Source organism: Athalia rosae, chromosome 4 (assembly GCF_917208135.1).
Source record: "Athalia rosae chromosome 4, iyAthRosa1.1, whole genome shotgun sequence".
Classification (NCBI taxonomy): Eukaryota; Metazoa; Arthropoda; class Insecta; order Hymenoptera; family Athaliidae; genus Athalia; species Athalia rosae.
Genome location: NC_064029.1, coordinates 4,433,473 through 4,454,265, shown reverse-complemented (window position 1 = coordinate 4,454,265; position 20,793 = coordinate 4,433,473). Strand labels below are relative to the sequence as shown.

The window sequence follows — 20,793 nt, the reverse complement described above, 5'->3', positions numbered from 1 at the left end:
GGTTTCGTTCGCAGTCTATGAAATTTCCGTACACCGTACAGCCTTGATATCGCCTTGCGATTCGATCGAATCGAACGACGACGACGACGACGACGACGACGACGACGACGAATGACAGTTCGCGCGGCGTGGCGTGGCTGACAACCGGTATAGCCCCGACGAGCAAACGTCAGAAGGAAGGCACGGAGCGCTGAGTTTTTTTTTTTTCTCCGTTAATTCGTGATTTCTCACCTGGCGACAAGACGGCCGGTCTATGAGGGAACCTCGGGTCCCTCGTCGGCGTAGTTTGAGTACGATGGTGATCCAAGTGATGATGTTGGAGACCCCTATCGGCGTTCATCCTTTGCTCCAGGTGCATGGCTGCGGGCGGCAACATGCCTGCTTTTTCCTTTTCCTCTGTATTATTTGACAGACGGACACACTTTGGCTATCTCGCGTTCTCCCTACCCCCGATGTTCGCTTATTCGAGTATCGCGGTTATCTCTTTGGAGAATTCTCGTTATCCTCTTAGCACATAATACTCCTTTTTTTTTTTTTTTGTTTCCCCTCCTCTCTTTCTCCTTAGGCACTTTAGTTTTGGCAGAGGTTTGTTGCTTCCGGTGTGATTGACGCGACCTTCTTCTTCTTCCGACGACGAATTTTGACGTCGGCGGATCGAAAGGAAAAACACGAGTTTCGTGCGAACCTTGGATAAAATTTTTACGCACACTTTTATCGTTTAACCGTATCCCAAGCGGCGATTTTCGTCAGAAGGTCCTGCGGGTCATTTGGGAGCAACCGCGAGACGACGGACTCACCCTATCCTTATTTTTTTCTCAAATGTTTGTTTCGACCAGCGTCCCTTCCCACTCTCTACGAAAGTGGACTTTGCACGATTTTATTTTCGCCGTACGGAGAGACAAATATCATGGCGAATTCATGTACACGTTCACGTTGACACCACGTACGCAGCTTTTTATCCGATTCGTATTTTCTATCCCAAAGATTCTACGCATCTCACGAGCGAAAAGCGGCAAAAACCTCCTCGACGATGTTTTTTTCTTTTCTTTTTTTGTTTTTTCTTCTTCTTTTTATCGTACGAATCGAGTATTCGCGTTTATTGTTGTCAAAGCGTGGATTTTCCGGCCACGTTTTCGGCGTGAAGTTCAAGCGCCGCAACAGGACATTCGCAATGGTTTCTCCGGGCAATTTCTCTGCAGTTTGAGAGAATTTTCAACCGGTAGTATCCTGGGTAACGAATGCATTTGACAATCTTTTTTTCTTCAATTTTCCAGTCGCCGCGTGACAGTGTTGTGTATCGGCTTCTAACGACGCACACGTCTCTTACTCGTCGTTTAGCGAACAACGAACTTTCGGTCTATCGTGTCGTGAGGGGCGAATCGGTTGAAATTGCGCGTGCTTCGACAAAAATGTTAAATAAAAATGCCAACGAAAAAATGACCAACGAACACCGAAACGATCGACGGACACGTTGACAGCTCGGGTGCCAGTGCACGACTGAATGCCGTTGACGCCGACGCCGGCTTGACAGACGCCCGGGGCAAAGATTCTCCCCCACCGTTCCCGCTGCCCGCGCCGGTTCCCCAAGTTTCTCCCACCAGTTTACCACCGTTGGCGGGAAAACGTATCCTATGACAGCTGCCCCTGCAGACCCGTTCTGGCGTTCTCTCTCGCCTTCTTCTCTGGCGCGAGAGATATTCCGTTCGTACGAGGGACGACGACGACGCGGTAGCCTCCGTTTTACCGCCGACGAAAACGACGCCGAGTCGGGGGTCGGGACTCGGGACTCGGGGACTCGGTTTTCGCCGCGCCTCGCCTCGCCGCGACTCGCGTGACACAGCGCGAACGACGTCGCGACGCCGCGCAAAACGGAGGAATTTTATCGCAGTACGCGAATCCCCGCGAAAGCGGATAGTTCGCCCCGCAGGCAACGCGACGACGAGCTTCCGCCGCTAGGGTGGGAGAGCGGAGGGGCGAAGGGGGAGCGACGGTTGTCAAATAATCGGAGGCACCCGCGTCACCGATTACGTTAGCTCCGCGCTCTCAAGTTTTACGTCAGAGTTGCGAGGAGGCTGAACGTATTGAAAAATGTCGAATCGCGTTTAATTGCGACCGACAAATGACGGAGCTTCCGCCGTATAACGGACCCGCGGCCGACACCTTCGATTTTCACGCCGACGATTCGCGGACACGTTGTTGTTAACGTCAAACTTTAAAAGTTGCATCGCCAACGTCGCCCACCTGAATTTCGTCTCCTCGGGTTCGAGGGGGAAGGCGGCGGTGATGCGCTTCCGTACGACTTTGCGACAATTTTTTTTTTTTGCGACAAAGAGAGATATTTTTCGAAAACAAATTTTTTCTCCGTCGACCACAGCCGGTATTCCGATAATAGAAAAAATCCGTGAGTCGACTAGATTAAAAATAGTCGTCGTATATCACGGGTTTATAGGCTTTGACTTTTCTCCCCACTTTCGCCAAACGGAATAAAATTAGTCATGCGATTTCATTGGTGCGAAATCAGCCCCCGACCTTTCCAACCATTCGTATCCATAGATATAGATCTGTATGGAAAAAATTTAGGGCACAACCCTCGTTCAACCCTGACGGACACAGGCTCCAATTTCTAACAAATGGTTAGCACCGATAGTTCTTAGTACCTACCCCTAAAAATATTGCTGCACTTTCCTAGCCGAGGATGGGGGAGGAAAAGGAAAAAGGAAAAAGGAAAAAGGGAAAAAGGGAAAAAGGGGAGAAGGGAACCGAAGGGGAGGAAAGAGAGAGGGAAATTCGTTGCTAGGCAAAGAACGAAGACCCGAGTTAGGGTCGCAAAGCATACAGGGGAGGAAGTGCTTCGTCCAACTATCCAAATTTCTACCTGAAGCTTACCCCCCCCCTCTCTCTTCCCTCCCGCCGTGGGACGGCGTAAGGATCTTCCTCCGAAGTTATTGGCGGTGCGTCCCGAATCAATAGAATTTTAATTAATCTGAACCAGAATCAGTAAAAAAAAAAAAATACTCGATTCGAATACCACGAGGTATGGAAAAACCCGGTTGGAGCATCGATTTTTTTTCACGTTCGGTTCATCGGTCGGTAATTGGTAGATTCGTCGATTGTGTATACTAATTATCAAAGACACGCAAAAAACGTGTAAAAGAACAAATTTCAAATCCAATCAATTTCAAACCAAATGATTGTACGTTCGTACGTACGTACGTGGTATCCGCGTACTTCGTGCCACATCCGTTGCATAGATTTCACAACTTAAATTTGAGCACGAATGAGAATCGATACGGCAATGACCCTATTGCGAAGTTAGGCCACACGTATCGTTATACGTACCATTTAATCGACTCATCTACGTTCGTTTTATAGATTTGTACAGCCCGCCCATGCCGATATATCTCACAAATGTTTATAACAATTATAGACGTGCTCATATGCGTATGCTACAAAATTGCTAGCTCTACTTTGTAAGGCGATAACAAACGAATAAAAAAGTAATGAAAAACTGGGACACCCCGTCGATTATCGACCCTTCATTATCGTTCGCAGTCCAATTTGTCAGGGCAAACTCCATTCCTTGTCCCACTAGAGTTCAACTGCTACCGCAAATATGGGCGAGCCGTATAACGGGGGTGTGGACATCGCGGGAAACGGAGTTCACCTGAATCGAGAAGAGGCCCTGCAGGTATCGGGCGCCGCCGCGAAAAATGTATACCCATGTGCACGAATCGTTCCAGCGCACATACAACGTAGGAAGGGGTGTAAATATCTCTGTCGCAGATACGTACACACATATATATATATATATACATGTAGGTGTACGTGTAATATTAATACCGCCGATGTAAGAATCGCGTTGATAAAGTGGGTAGTTAAGCAGTGCCTGTACATCGTTCGTGTGTGTATTCGTGTACACGACTCGATAATGACGGTAAAACCGTATGGAGTTGCGCAATGTACGACTTACATAACGTTACGATCCCGACTGTCGCCTTGGCTAACTCTCTTCCCTCCGCTCTCGTTGCCCCGCCGAACGCTCGACGTCTCTCACGGCGCATTGCTTCTCGTTGCCGAGGCGAGTTGTTAGCTGGCGGCGTGCATATGAGACCCGCACTGACGAACGGACGGACGGACGGACGGACGACGAAAAACGGCCTACGGTTCGAGAGAGACGTACGCGGGGCCTGCGCTACGAATATACGTACGTACGTGTGTACATCCTGAGGGGAAACCGTGAGCCGACACAAGCGAAAATCGACCGTAACGTAGGCTAGCTGTCGCTGTCGCGTGCGTTTTCACGCGCAACTGTCAAAGTCAACGGTGCGACGGGGCGACGCGCGATGGAAAAATCGCCCGAGGTGTCGAACCGTACGAGATGACGCGGATGAAAATTACTTGGTATCGGGGATGAGCGGCCGATCGGAGATGCGACGAGACGATACAAAGTTTTGTCAAACTTTCAATTCCAGAGGGGAGCGTTTTTTTCGGAGCATATTTGGCGTACGATGTACACATCGCTTGAGAACGAAAGGGGAACAGGGTCGCATGTTGAAAAATTGGATGCGTTGCGTGTAAACGCACGTGTGAATATCGACGGTAAGTTTTCTACGCTCGTATCGCACCTGTGTAGTATACATACGTATGTATACACGTGTGTACGCGCGAGCTTTCCGAGCTACCAACAGCCCGACTCTGGTTCCCTGATTCTCAAACTCTTCGTTTCGTGTGGTTCCGTTGTTCCTCATTTGACGCTGGCGCACACGTTTTATTATACCCTTGCGAGTTTCTTCGGTCTGTCTCATCTTCACCGAGTTATCGGTGGCGAATTTTTCGATCGGAATCCATATATACGAAAACCGAGCGATGGCTTTTTATATATACATAAATTATTTAACTTCGTAACCGGTCGTCGCTCGAATAGCACAACTTACCGTACGTTACGGTACCTCCGTACTATCGCACACCCACGTTTCGGCGGATCTGTGCAACGAAACCGTACGGACTGGTGTGAGCGGATCAAAAAGAGCGACCGACGAACGGACGGATGGGATGGATGGATGGATCCGATGAACGTGTGGACTTGTGCGAGGTGGTACATCGCCGAGTTACCGGTTATACGTATCTGGCGTACGAGCGCTTTTCATGAATGAACCTACATCCATCCACCGTCGCACACGCCCACATCCAGCGGAAGCAAGTTGTTCTCTCCGTCAGCCATGACACTGTAGGTGAATAATCCAACCGTGCGTGTGTATGGTATATAAGACGGCTAGATTGTAACGTCCTAGGCTACGGTGTCGCGAAAAGCTCGTCGCGATTCGTTATACGCCGATTTTCAAAACAGTCAAATTTTCCCACCAACGAAAAAGAAAAACAACAAGAATAAATTCGACAAGTTCGATCGCAAGCTCTTCGGAGTGGTGGGCTCCAGTTCCATCACAAATTGCGCGCCATAAGCGAGCGAAATGTTGAAAAGGAAAAAAAAAAAAAAACGGTTTCCCATTCCGATGTACACGCTGTCCACGGGGTACGTCGACCGCGGATTAGTTTCATCGTACGATTGTACGTACAACGGTCGGATAAAAAGTTCGATCGTTGAACCGATGTGGTTGAGTTTAGGGACGTTAGTCGAAAAAACCGCAGAATTTAGGGTCCTCGCGTAGGTTGCGGTGTGTAGCTACCTCTCGAGCGATCGGGTTGATTTGTGGGTTGTTACCGTATAACCGCCTCGCAGAGTTCAGTCGCGATATCAAATTCCCACTTTATTTTCTACCTTTTAGTACGCCAGGAGGATAACATAGCGTGGAACGTTGAGACGTGCGGAGAGCTCTTAAGAGTGACAACCGCAGGGCCGTTAGATATTCAGCGACAGCCGGTTCTCTCGTAGTGAACCCAGAGGTCGGTCGGTCGGGAGAAAAACTTGTTAAATGGGAATTCTTTAAAATTCCTTTCAAATTCGTTGTTGTTTTTTTTTTTTCTCTCTCTGCTTCCTTCTGCTTTCCGAACAAGGAGATACGAGGGAGAGTGGGAAAGCTCGCGCGGTGCGAGGGGGTTCGGGGAGAAAGGGCTTTCTTCTTGCGCCAAGGGAGCCAATTAGCTGCGGGATCTATTCGAGATGATCGAAGTGTGTGTATATATGTACCGTGGACCGATCGGCCCTTAATGGCACGGAGCGATGCGCGCGGGAAACCAGCAAGGGTTTTTTTGGTCGGCTCACTCGTAGGATCCGCAGCGATGGGTGTCCGCGATACAAGCTTAACTTTCTCTCGCTTTTTTCCGGGTCTCAACATTTCAGTCACACGTCGTTAGGCCGCACTAGATATCCGAAATTGCTCACGTGTGCGGCAGCGTACCGCGGTAGTCGACCCAGAGGCATCGGGGCTACCGGCTGCAGCACCGGCAGCGGAGGATATCTCGTTACGTTCGACACCGCAAAAGATGAGGAATACAAAATATCGATCAGCCGGAACACGACCGTGTTTCCGTGATTCTTCTATCGATCGTTCTCTCCTCTTATTCTCGGTCCGGGGCTTGGGGGCGACGAAGAAAAATTCCGAGATGCAGCGAAGGCGACTTCGCCACCTCGGGACGGATTGTATGTATACGTTAAACGCACGTAGCTGGGTTCGCTTCCTCGCTTCCGATTGGCCTTTCCGATGTAGGTAAAACTAAACGGACCTCATCAACGATTGATTTTTCACCCTTATATATATGTATGTATACAACCCTCGCCTCTTCGCCGACAACTCTTTACGCGTCTCCCCAACCCCGACCGGATCGTCGAACTTCTCGTTTATACTACGAGGTACAGCTTCGTCCTTGGCTTTCGTCGATCCTTACCGCCTCCCGATTTCGACCCTGAAATAAGAAGGGCGCGGGTTTCCCGCTACACGTGCGCCCACGTCGGGTGCGTCGTTCCCGTCGATACACGCGAGCCTCGACGTATTACGGCTACGGAGCGTGATGCGCAGAACGCTAGTTTTCGGCCGAGGGAAAAGCGAAAAAAATAAAGATAAAAAAGGAAAGAACTCGACGCGCTATCGAGTCGAGTTCTTACGACTAACACCGCAGACGCGCGGAGTCGTTAAAATCTCGAGTTACTTCGGAGGAGCCGACTCTCGTGATGGATGAACGAGAGCGAAAGGGACGTTCCTTAGCTGTCAAAAAGTTGACAAAATAAACGAATACATACGTTTTCTTACCGTCGTTGTTGCTCAATAGATTCCGCAGGAGGGGTGGTCGTGACGCACAAGATCCTTGCGCGGAGGGCTCCTACCCGCCAGACGATTTCTGGTATCGGAAAATACGAAACGAGACACACGAGCTAAGCGATCGTGAAATACGCTCAGAAATAAGACGGGCTAATAGGGCCGGGGGTCGATGTTTGTATTTCGGAAATCGAAGGTCCCAAAATTCATCGGCGGTCCCTGAAATCGTTAAGAGGATTTTCTCTCTCTCTCTCTCTCTCTCTCTCCCCGTCGTCGTCGCCTAACGATGGCAAAAAAACGGTCTTAGAAAATTTTTTGCGCCATTCTGAGAACATTGCAGAGAATAAAATATTCACCAGCTCGGAGCGGAATCCCGTGCGAGAAAGGTGTTAACGTTTCGGGCAACGAAACACACCTCTCCAAAAGTAAACGAAGTGTGACTCGCGCGTCGTGCCTATATTTTCTGGAAGATGAACGCGAGCGCGTTTTTTCGCAACGTTGTTCAAAGTAGGGCCAACTTCGTTGTCGATTAATCGCAATCGATGGGTTCGACGTTGAGATCTGGATGAAATAATTTTCAGGTACGTATGGCTCGATACGTGTACCTGATTCTGGCGAACGGCCCTTTCAACCGACAATGAGGAGGAGAACAACACGTGTTTACCGATGCCCACCCCATCCGCCGCATTCCTGCAGTGGACATAAATTTCCCGTTAAAGTTGGGGTAACACGCGTCATCTACCTGCGCCGCGACACGTGCGTCGCGATAACATTTACGTAAAACGAATGATCGGGATAAATCTCACGCCGGGCGATGTTCGAGCGTTGAGGGAATGAAAAATTTCCCCCGTTATCGATTTTTCGTCGATTCTTCGTTTTATATATCTGTTTTCTCCGTTCGGTTTTTTATCTCGATCGATTCTAAGTGGCGACGCGAATTTAAACCAGAACGATCGACGCTGGCTGGCTGGCTGTTTTGTAAACTAAAAGTAGCTGCCAACCGACACAACTGACGTCGCAAATAAAGAGTGCACAATTGCATCATACAGAATTCATTGCCCTCTGGCTCAGTCATTGCGTCGCTGTGATGCAGTTGATGCTCTTGTTATTCACTCGGTGTAAGTACCCTTATCATTGTGCGCGTTCGTCGAGCTGCGTCAAAGCTCCGTTGGACACGATCAGCATCATTTATAATCGAAGCGAAGCCGATCAGCGTAACCAGTGATGAGATCTGTTCCCGAATGTTACCGAGGTGGAGATACGAAAATTTTCATCTTTCGCCGATTAATTGGTAGTTCTGCATTTTTTCAAAATTTTATATACGTTCTCGATTATCGCCATCTTTTCCGGGTCGATGACTATCCCATTAAAGGCGAGAAATAAATAGTTGAAGGAATTCGAAAGTGCGGCGCGAATAAGGGCCTTGGCCCTAAACGTGAACGGCGGTATTATTGGTAGGGTATTTTAATTGGAATATATGTCAAGTGGCGTCCGCATCGTGAAATTTTTAATCAATTAAATAGATGGATTAATTTAACTTGTGATTTTAAATTCCTGAGATCAAAATACATGAGAATAGCAAGAAAATTTCGATTTTTCACCCCCAAATTGAAAAAATTTCAAGGGGTACATACAAGGGGTAGCACAATCCTAATAAGTTGAAAAAATCCCTTTGAATTTTTTCGATTTTTGGGCCAAAAGTAAAGTAGTTCAAAAATTGATTGTATTACACTTTTCTGACGTATTTTGACCTCAGGAATCCAAATCTGAAAGAAAAATTGACCTATCTCTAAAATTGACAGAGTTATCGCCAACTTTCAGCTTTTTGGGGTCAAAAATAAAAAATTTATTTTTTAAACTATCTTTATGTAATTTGAGCTCAGGAATCTGAATCCGAAAGAAAAATTGATCTATCTTGAAAAATGACCGAGTTATCGCCGAATTATCGCATTTTTTGGTACAAATTCGAGGATATCTCGAAGGGAAAAAATCGTAGCTCAATTTGGACAACGGATTCGTGTTCCTGAGGTCAAAATACATTGGAAAAGTGCCATACGATCAATTTAAAAAAATAAAAATTTTTGGCCAAAATTTGAAAAAATCGTAAGGGGTACCCCTTGGAAAAATCTCAAATTTTGGCCAAAAATTTTTATTTTTTAAAATTGATTAAATGATGCTTTTCTTAGGTATTTTGACCCCAGGAACACGAATCCGTCGTCCAAATTGAGCTACGATTTTTTCCCTTCGAGATATCCTCAAATTTATGCCAAAAAATGCGAAAAAATGGGGATAACTCGGTCATTTTTTTAGATAGATCAATTTTTCTTTCGGATTCAGATTCCTGAGCTCAAATTACATAAAGATAGACTAAAAAATAAATTTTTTATTTTTGACCCCAAAAAGCTGAAAATTGGCGATAACTCGGTCAATTTTAGAGATAGATCAATTTTTCTTTTAGATTCGGATTCCTGAGGTCAAAATACGTCAGAAAAGTGTAATACAATCAATTTGAAAACTACTTTACTTTTGGCCCAAAAATCGATTTTTTTTTTGGTTCCTCAAGGGTAATCTCACGTATAATCAGTTCTGAAATCCAAATCTGAAAGCCAAAATCATGTACTCGTGCAATCGATCGAGTAATCATCAATTATTCGCTGTTGGGAGCAGAAAAATTATAAGGCATATCTATTGGTTTTAGTCGTAGACCCACTTTGATTTATCGCAATCCATGCCTGGGTCGAAATATTCGAATTTCTCGGTCTACGATGGAGCCCGAGCTTACAACTGGAGTTAGGTAGCCAGCAGCGTAGCGCTTTGTTGTGAGACGTCACCTTGGGGGCTGAGCAGAGGTGACGCCCCACAACAAACCGCGTGCCCGTGGCCTCAGGAACACGAATCCGTTGGTTAAATTGAGCTACGAATTTTTCCTATCAAGATATCTTCATTCTTCTGCTACAAAAGTGAAAAATTAGCGATAACTTTTTTAATTTCATAGATAGATCAATTTTACTTGTGAATTCGGGTTCCGAGTTCTCATCTCGTATTTTGAGTTTCGATCGGTCATCAACTTTTCCAAATAGAATGAAGGAATATCGGCTATTCGCTGCAGCCAGGTGAGTGCGTGTGGGCGACGACGAAGGGGAACGGATGTGACGTAACGAAATCACGATTGTTCTTCTAATTGAGCTTCAGCCCTGTTGCACAGGTATACCTGGCCAAGACCAACGAACGAAACAATAGACGAAAGCGTTTGAAACGCCTCTGGTTACGCCACAGGTTACATCGTGTAATTCGTTGGGGTGAGCTAATTTCCTTGGGGGGGGGGGGGGAAATGATCGATCGATTAATTGGGGATGACGATCGATCCAACGATTTCCATATCAAGACTGTGTACACGATGACGACCGTACGACGTTCCGTCAATTAGGTTATCTGCATAGGTCACTTCTCACTTGTCGAAGCCTTGACACTTCCTACGAAATAATAATTATCGCATTATATGCCTTTTCGGTACATACGTATGAACGATACTCCGCGATGTTTTGTCACGGTTATGTAGGCGCAATCCTTCATTTACATCTAATTTATAACTCTCCGGTTACATTGACGTTTTGTCAAACTGTACACACGCATACCCTGTGCACGTACACATCTCATCGGGTTATTCAATCGCGTATCCAATTATTCGTTAATTACGTTAAGGCCATAACCGGCATTAGTATATGGTATTCGCGCATCTGAAAAATAATTAAAGAATCAAATTTATACGAAATACGTATCTGCCGGCACATACATAGATACACGTCTAAATATATAGGGCATTCCATGCTGAGTTAAACCCAGCCTCTGACCCTCTTCGTTTGATTTATTCATTTTTTTCGAATTCTTATTTTTTTCAATAACACCCCTCTCTCCGAAAACCACAATTTTCTTTCTTTTTTTCTTTCAGAATCATCCTATTTATTCATCATTATAATTATCGATCCAACTTATTTCAGCTAAACGAACCAACGAGATGGTTGTCCACAATTTCGAAAAAAAAATCACGATTTTTTGTACGAAAATTGGAAAATTCTCTTGTGCAGGTAGATAAATTTTTTGTCTAGCTTTTGTCTACGATCAACGATAAATCCGCGCAATGAGATCGATCGGAGTTCTCCATATTTTCAGCAATCTGCACCGCACGCGGTTTCAGGCAGGTATATACCACACATTTCACCGTGACTGATATTGCGGATAAATGAACGAACGTCAACGATATCGATAATTTGTCCGTGTAATTGTTATACATATATATATATATAAGTATTTTTTTTTTCTGTTTTTCTATTCGCGACCGATTACGCAATAAACTAGGCCACCGCCGTACTCACGTCCGTATGCGCTCATAAAGAGTTCCGATTTGAAGCATCCGAACAACGTGTGCGCGAGTTCCATCGGCGCTTTGTGCATACGTATACGCGCGAGTGCACAGGTATTCGGATACGTGTACGTATATATATTAACGCGCACACGTCGCAGGTAGGGGGCAGAGAACGAGGAGTCGGTTTTATTAGATCCCTGGCACGTGTGTTGATCTTTTAACTTGTGTCATCAGCTCTACGTCGATAATTTAATATTATACGTATACGATAATATACTTTGAGTGGCGCCTTCCTTCGCCCAAATTAATCCAGCACCGGTTATAAATATATATATATATATATAGGCCGCATGTATGCGCGCATTTTATCTCTATAAGATATACCTAAATCTGTGCACATATATATATATTTTAACGTAGATATATATATATATATATATATATGGATATACATGCGGGCGATTTATGTTAGATTAAGTAGCTGGTAATACCTACTATACCTATATACGACTTTCTGGTATTCGAAATTTCAGGTGTCATCCGAGGCACATTTATGTGAAGTAACCTTATTGGTACCTGCACATGAAAGGGTCAATTACGAAACAAAGGGTTACAGGGACGAAACGGAATAATATTTTCGCCGTAATGACGAATAATTGTAACCGCGTCGTTCGTGAATCCTGGGAAGGATTTATTCGAAAATAAGTACCCAAAACGCGTCTATTGTCCGGAAAATTAAAGGGGTAAAGGGGTCCCCGTTAGCTCGCATTATTCGCGGGGGGGCACAATCGGAACAATGAAAATTTTTCAAATATCGAAGTTGAAATTAGTCACGCCGTTGAAAAGCGTTGTTTGCCGAATGATTAAATTTCAATGCAATTAGGGCATCGCTCTACACCGCGAGTCTTCGTCTCATCGTTCTATATATATACGGTATCGGATTATGGGAATGATTTTCTTCAATTTTTGAAGATTTCGCTACGTCAGGCAAACGTCGACGCGATGACGAATCGATTCGCACCGAACCCACCCACCCCCCCACAGGTCTTTCGATTTTGACGACATTATTTTGAGCGAATCGAATATATCCGGTGACGGGATATCCACCACCATCGGATCCGCACGATCCCCACATGTCGTTTCGTTAGCGTCCCACGTGTGTTATAACCGTAGAAAAAAAAAGTTCATACGTCCACCTACGTGGAGAGTTTGCCGTTGACAAACAGAAATTGACAATTTTTGGCACAATTAACACCCGATTGGATTGCCATGAGAATTGTCACCTCGTTTTCGATGCCTTTTTTTTCTGTGTCATTTTCGCGTACACCTTTTTATTTTTTTCGTTCGTTTTCTTTTTCTCTCCGAGGTACAGCGACGAGGCGCAAGGTTGGAAAAAAAAGAAGAAGCAAAAAAAAAAAAAACCAAATGTTGAAAAAAGAATTTTTTGTGCCAACGTTAAAATAAAACTCTCGTGATAATTAGTTCGAAATTAGTATTGTAAATAGATATTTGCGCAAAATGTGTAGGCCACTGTACCAGCCATAAATATATACAGATATAGAGAGAGCTATATACATGGGTGAGTATGGTATATTTATATACCTTATATTATACAAGTGAAACAAATTACGTAGCGCGTCGTGAAAAATGTGTGCGAGTGACTTCTTTTTTTATTTTCTTATAACACATTGCCGAGCCAGAAATATGGCGGCGACCCTGAATATGGTGACGTTTAGTTGATAATTTTTTTATATCAAGGCAAAAGTTTAATCAGCTTTATCTACTCTAATTAACTATACGAGAGATACAGGGAAAAAGAAGTGGAAGAAATAAAATAAATAAATAAATAACACAAGACAGCGGACGTGTTCACGAGTACGCGAACATTCTGTACGCGTTACGACGTTACGCTATACGTCCGACGATCGAGAACACCCCTTTGATATTTTTTTGACAAAAAATTTCGTCGTCGAAATACGAAATTCAATGATTTATAATTGAAAAACTATCGTATAGGCATGTACACGCGTAGCATACAGGAGGTGAATGATCGAAGAAAAAAATTGGAATGTCCAAAATAAACCACTCGATTTCTGTTCGATCCAAAGTGCGAAATAATTTTTGGATTTATCGATATGACGTGTGCAATTTTCAGATAGTTACATGTTAGACGAAATTCCGCGGTGTACGCGATTGCTGGTTATAACTTTTATCGATGTATAACTCGATGAGAAGTTAGCCGCCCTATCTGCTGTCAGATTTGACAGTTCTTTTCTGACAGCGGCAACCACTTGACTTCGACAATCTTAGTTTTTTCCCCCCGTTTTTTTCTTTCTTTATAGTGTTAGTTCGGTTTAGCCCTCCCGTCTCTCTCCCCCCTGCCCCGCCCGGCCCTCGATGAGAGGGAGAGGAGGCTTCTTATCTTATCGGAATGTCAGCTATCGCGGTCATATATTAATTTTAATTTACTATCAGGAACAGTGAACATAAGAGCATTTTTTGATAAGAACCTTGGGCTGAAATTACTTTGTTTGTCGATCAAAGAAACCATTTCCCATTCCTACGTCTCTCCGGCTTCGTGTGTCCACGTAATATCGTTTCGTTCCGAAACTTTATCTCCATTGCTCTCGCCTCCGTTTAAGCAGTAGGTCCCCTTTTACGCTATTTATTTTATTCATTCTCTCGCTTTTATTTGTTTATTTTTTATTTTTTTTCCCGAAGCGCTATCGCGCTCACCTCGGTATGTACGTACTATACGAACGGCGCTGCACTCGTAGAGCAATAAAAAGCGAAGCTGTACATATCATGGAAGACTCGCGAGGTGAACGTGAAGACCGGCCGATGTAACAGTTCTAATCGAACCTCGGATTTCTGGCCTTCCACCAAATTAACGCGGTTACGCCCGGTCCCTGTCGCAAAACGATGCGACGATGTATAAAGCGCAGTTTCTCGTAACTCCCAGCGACGTCGTATTCTCCGTTTAATTGGGTAAACTCAAAACTACGAGAATCAACGTCGTTGGATACCTGGGCAATTTATATGAGTTCAAAGTTCGCGAGGTATTAACAGAGAACGACGCGAGCCGCGAGCGTGTGATTTTCATATTCTTTCGAAACACGGAGACGGCGAAGACCGTCCAAAGTATATTCGCGCGGTGCAACGTAAGTTTGAAAAATCGATGCGGACGCACATGCGGCGGAGATGAATGAGCGAACTGCAACGGGGCAAAGAGCGAGGCGCGCTCCCTCGGATTTCACGAAACAAACTCCAACGTGTCCAAATCTCCTGATACAAAATTTGTTTCCAGGTATATACGTATATTATCAGCCCTTATACGATACGCGCCGTAGTTCCAACGCTCGAACCCCGCCGCATATTGTATACATACGTCTATATAATAATTCCACATACGTGTCGCGTCTCTCTCGCGCTTTCCAATCAAACTCCCTTTCCTTCCATTTCTCTCCCTCGACCGAAACCGTATCTCGCGTTAAACGAGGGCTACGAACGACAATCGCGGTGAAAATTTTCCTCGAACAAATTTCGCCGCCAAAGTTCTGCATCTCGACCTCGTTTTCCCCTAACGGCGAATCGGGTGCCGTTGCAGCGCGAAACCGCTACCTCGAAGACGCGCGCCCCCCTCGATCGCGGTGATAAAATTTGGCTCGCCTCGAACGAATAGGATGATCTTTTTTCTCTCTTAAAAATGATTTTCTCTCGCCAGGTGGGGGTTCCTAGCCGTCGCTATCACATGTAAGCACGGCTAACTGGTATCTCGTTGAAAGCACAAACACGACACACACATATGACGGAGGGGGGTTTAACAAGCGTCGCGTTATACGAAATACCTCCTCAGTCGACATCGGGACCTGCTCCATGCGCGTCCGGAATCTCACATATGAGCGACAGGTTACGAGCGGACAAATGGAACGCACGTAACGAACGGATTCTCAGAGAGACGCAAGAATACGATGTCGAACGATTTTCGGTATTAGCTGCGAGCGCGGGGATCGTCGCGTTTGTCTCTCGGTTACACTCGTCGTAAAAATGGCGTATTCCATATTATATCCCACGAAAAGTTCGTCAGGTGCGTCGCGCACCTGTCCAAAAAAAATCAACGATTCAATCGAAAAGGTTACGATAATTATTCCAGCTTGAGGTAGACACCGAGTTATCCGGGGTACTTGTCATTGGCATCTGATCGCATCCCCGCGCCTCGTCGGCGCACCCTTAACACCAACGTTACGCGACGGCGGGGCGGTGCGGAAACATCATCATCATCGTCGTCGTCGCAGTCGACGCGGTGTGCGTGTGTGACGTACGAATTTCCACAGGTATTTACGTCGCTGCATACCGTAGACGGCGTTATGCATATACACGGGATACGACGCACACGTTTTACACCTGTACACGTGTACGTATATACGACGGACGGACGGACGGACGACGAGACACGTGTATATTTTCACGTGCCGAGAATGGAATGCGCACATAACCGGGAGGCGAACGATCCTAACGTACACACACACGTATAACCGCGACCGCATCTGACACAACATATCCCGCCCGGCGAAATACCCTCGCCTCGCATGTTATCCTGGCACACATTCGACTCACGCACGTTTTCCAAAACTTCCCTACTACGCACGCTCTTCCGTAAAAAAATAAATAATCTAACTTCGTATTTGAATATGCGATACTTGGTTTTGGTTTTTTTTTTTTGGATTTTTGATTTTTTTCTTTTGCGTTTGGAAGAAATCTTCGCCGATCGTGTACCGTGATCCTTCCCATGTAGATACACGTCGTGTACGATCACGAGATGAAATCGGACCTTAAATTATGCGTCGTAAATATTTGACCGACTACTACAAGCGGTGACATTTTTATTTTCGTATGCGTGTCTTTTTGGTTTTCTTTTTTTTTAAAAAAAAAAAAAAACAAGGAGCGTAAAGTTAGGCGGCCGAAGTATGAGGTGGTTATAATTGTTTTCTGATAAGTTGTATCCTTTTTTTGTTTTTTTTCTTTTTTCGCGTCCTGGATTTCGTTTCAGGAATACCGTTTGATCGTTTATATACATATAATTTATACAGCGGCAAGTTTTATATTCGTTGAAAAAAAGAAACAAAATCCCTTTGATTCCGTTTGTTAATTTCGTCTCCTCTTATTTTGTATGACCATATATATACAACTGATTCTACCGACCCCTGTGAAACAAGTAGGACTCGTAGGTGCAACGTGAAGTTTTACCGCAGACGTCGGACGGCTTGTGCGCGCTTACTTAGTGCGAGTAGCGAAATCAGGTACGTATCCGGGATTGAAGGCGCCTCAAGCATTATTCTATACAAGGAAATCATTCGAGTCACACGATACGATGTATTGTGTTCGAAAGTTATTAAGTGAATTGTTTCAACCGTTGTGATATTCGTTATTCAGTTACGCTACTTAAAGGAGACCTGTGTATCGATAATGCGCACGTCGATAGAAACTTGAAACGAGAGGGAAAGTGACACGCTGCCTCTATATGTATCTAATTTTTCTCCATCGCACACGCCAGATTCGCCGCGAAACGCCCGGTATGCGATATCTCGGTGAAAAAAAAAAAAAAAAATGAGACTAAAAAAAAAGATGGGACGAGGAAAAACAGGCGAAAAGAAAAGAGAAAAAAGCGTCGGACCGCGCTGGTTGTTATGCATCGCGTGTAAAGTAGAAAAAGAAAAGAGAGAATGAAGAGAAGAGAGAAAAAAAAAGAAAAAAAAAAAAAAGGTCAGTTTAGCGCCTTCCATATACGCGCGAACAAGGCCACGTAGCTAAATATGGCGTTGAAATTGCACTTTGACCGCAACGCGAAGACCGACTGACAGAAGAGCCGTTCGCCGATCGCTTCGATAAATCCTGCGATACGAGTAAAAATTGTAGCGGCACGGCGATAATTGCGCGGAAATATGATTGTTACAAACGATATCGGAGGAACGAGCGGCGTTGCGGTTTTACTATATTAACCCGCGATTTCTTTGCTCGTTTTGCCCAGCCGCGTTCGACCTTTAAAGTAATTATCACCTCTCCTTCTCTCTCTCTCTCTCTCTCTCTCTCTCTCTGTCGAGTTCGACCATATACGTATACATACTTGCGGGTTTGTAATTACCACTAACGAGGTGTAGAGAAACGTTTAAATTACACGAACGATATATTCTCATGCACCCGGAATGAAGAAAACACCTTACCAAGGATAAAACCAACGTTGCGCGGGTAACGCGATTTTTCCAAAATAAATTCATCGAACGATGTACACGGCGACGATGTATCGGAAATTCCGGATCCGACCAACGAGATGGCGTATTGAAAAGCTGAGCGTTTCTGAAATATCAAGTTTATGCGAAGGTCAGTTTTTTGATTCGGCAAAATTTTGCCCGTCGATAGATTTTACAACCACTGGAAATTGCAAAGGCCGGGCCATGGATTGATAAAATTCGTCGATTACGCAGCGGAGGTTGCGAATACGGGTGGCGAGAAAAATGGAACGAAAAAAGGAGAAGAGGACCACGTCTCAGGTGCGGCGGTGCAGCGCCGAGTCGCGGGATAAGTTCGCGGTTTCGTCGTAATATCGAAAAATGTTGAATAGCACTCGAACGGTGAACCTGCCGAGCTGGAATGCGGTCTCGGAAACGAGGGACGCGAAGTAACATTAACCCACCGTTGGGGGGATTTATACGAGCGAAGTTACGTACCAATGAAACGATCGATGAGTGAACCAATCAAGGCGACTCACTCGCCGGAGATAAGATCTTCGTACACCGTGTACGTGTACGTGTACGTGTAGCGTTTGTAACAAACTTGAACGGGCAACTTTCATATACAGTTCTTCCGTGAAGAATCGTGGAGGATTAATAAGAATATCTATATAGGCGCGAGAGAGGAAGGAGATATTCCGGCATGAATGGTCGGCCGACAAAAGCGAACGCTAGATTTTTAAATGCCAATGAACTTAGCACCGATTGGTTACACCTGTGAGGTATATCCCTCCCTACCCTCCCCCTCCTCCGACGACTACCGATCGCGCTTTTCCTCTCCCTTTGTTCCGCTACACATACCCCTTGTTCAACGATATAAACGTGTAATAATTTTTGAACGCAATTGATCCACGGCGGAGTCGTTTATATATATTTCTTTTTTTTTCACGCGTATCGATACGAAAGGTAAAGTACACAGATGAAACGGATAAAATAGCTTGCTCTATTGACGCTTCAATTACAATTTTACGGTTACACGGGTCGAGAAAAACCCGCATCTGCAAATGATCGAGTTTTCGCCGATTCGTCAATTTTTCTGAGCCGCGAAATCCGTTTTGAAATCGAATGTTTTCTCGGTTGGAATAACTGAGAAGAAGAGCTTCGGAAATTCAAATGAAAAAATACCGCAACGGGGTTTCGTTGAGTCGAAGTTTTGAGCTTGAAAATCGTTTTTGGAAAACCTCGATACGACAAGTGGGTCGGTCAGGGCGTTCGATCAAAGATTTATGGACAATAATCGCTTCGGAGTCGCATAACTCGTGCAAAAAAAATCGTACAAAAAATTGAAAAAATACGTTTTGAAGGGGATACTTCATTCTTCGGAATGACATCAGAAAAATTAAAATCCAACGACTGAGGCATCCGGTGCACCTTCTCAAAGTCACAAGTTGACTTCACATTTTCGACGTGACTTGAATCAGGAGGGTGTAACTAGTAAACGGAGAAAGGTAATCCAAATCGACAAAAAGCGTCTGAAAGGTGAAGCTTCAAGCTTCAAAATACTTTTTTTGCAACTTTCTACCTCAATTTTTTGAGAACTTATGGAGCTTCGAAATCGGACGTTGTTTGGAGCGAAAATGTTGACCCGCTGATTTTTGTACATCGCGTAGATAAATTAATCGGATTAGAAAATATTTATTTCAAATAACTTTTCAAATTAGTAGTTCGTTAACATCACGACGTCTCAATTAATTAGACGTCGGGTATCGTAAGAAAAAAAAGAAAAAAGAAAAAAGAAAAAAGAAAAGTTGAAAAGAAAATCAACTTTCCTTTTACACCAGGCTCGCTTTAACCGCGCGGATTGTTCTTTTTCTTCCACGGTCTAACAGCCTGTACGTACTGTGTACACGGTAGATACGCGTCGCGTCGGATAACCGCGACCTGCATTACGCTGCACCAAAGCATCTGAAGTATAATTCGCGGTATCAGCTGCAGCGGAGCTAGAAACTAGAAGGCAAGTACGTTACCACCGCGCGTGTAAAAATAGAACGAATTCGCGGTATAATACACCGCGGTATATAAATTGTAACGTACTCTTTGCCGCGTGCTCTAGAGTCTAGGTTGGTTAGCTCGGGGCGTTTTGTTTCTAGCCACTTGCCTCGCTTTGTATTTATTTTTTTTTTTCCCTTTTCCTTTTCCTTTTTTTTTTTTTTTTTTTCTCTCTCCTTTCTTCCTCGACCTCCCTTTGACGTTAATATTAGCCGCGAGACGCTGTCGCACCCCGAGACGTACTTACGTTCGCATCGACGTATACGTACAACACGCGTACGTACGTACCGTACGTCTGCTGTACCGCGGTCCGTCCGTCATTCGATTTAATTTCGATCGTCGAGAATCGCGCGCGCCTAACCCGGTTGAACCCTTTTACCGTACAGTCGGTCCTATGTAACCCGCGTACTCCTCTATCACCTATGTACGTACGCACGCATACGTAAGGAAACCATGTACTCGTCGAATACACACGGGTGCGTGTACGTCGTACGTATGTATGTAAAACTGGTATACGTTTGTGCAGGGGTATTTATAGACAGAGCTCCCGGTGGAAACGAGAGTATTTAGACCCTGCGGGTTTAAAAATAACGCGATGGTGTTCCCGGCAACGTGTTTCCTAATTTAACGTTTGAATGGAATCGTAGACCTAGTTTAAACCAAGAATAGAATGTATAACGTACACCAATCGGAAACATCAAATTCCTCATAGAGTTTCTATCGAGAGCTTATTTCCCTCCCCCCCCTCCTCCCCTCCCCCCAAGCCGCAAGCACTCCCGCTTCTAATAAACGCACGCACACACTCGGAACCACCTCGCACATGACTCGCGGGAGCTTTTAACCGAGAGAAACCGAGCCAACGTATGATGAACGTAGTTTCCCTCCTATACCGCGATTATTATTAACACCGTTAGAAACTAGATAACTAAATTATCTATGACTA

The 20,793-nt window shown here is 44.9% G+C and overlaps 1 protein-coding gene across 2 annotated transcripts in view; it reads right to left on the bottom strand.

Moving 5' to 3' along the window:
* Window positions 1-20,793, bottom strand: part of LOC105688964 (homeobox protein TGIF2-like) — a 72,915-nt gene that overhangs the window by 25,800 nt on the left and 26,322 nt on the right. The window contains exon 1 of one of the 2 annotated variants that reach the window (XM_012405635.3): window positions 232-1,803. The exons of the other annotated variant lie outside the window; for it this stretch is intronic. Coding sequence (XP_012261058.1) covers window positions 232-376 — 145 coding nt within the window. The 5' untranslated portion in view covers window positions 377-1,803. Of the gene's footprint in view, window positions 1-231; window positions 1,804-20,793 lie in introns of those variants that run through there. 2 annotated transcript variants of the gene reach the window in all.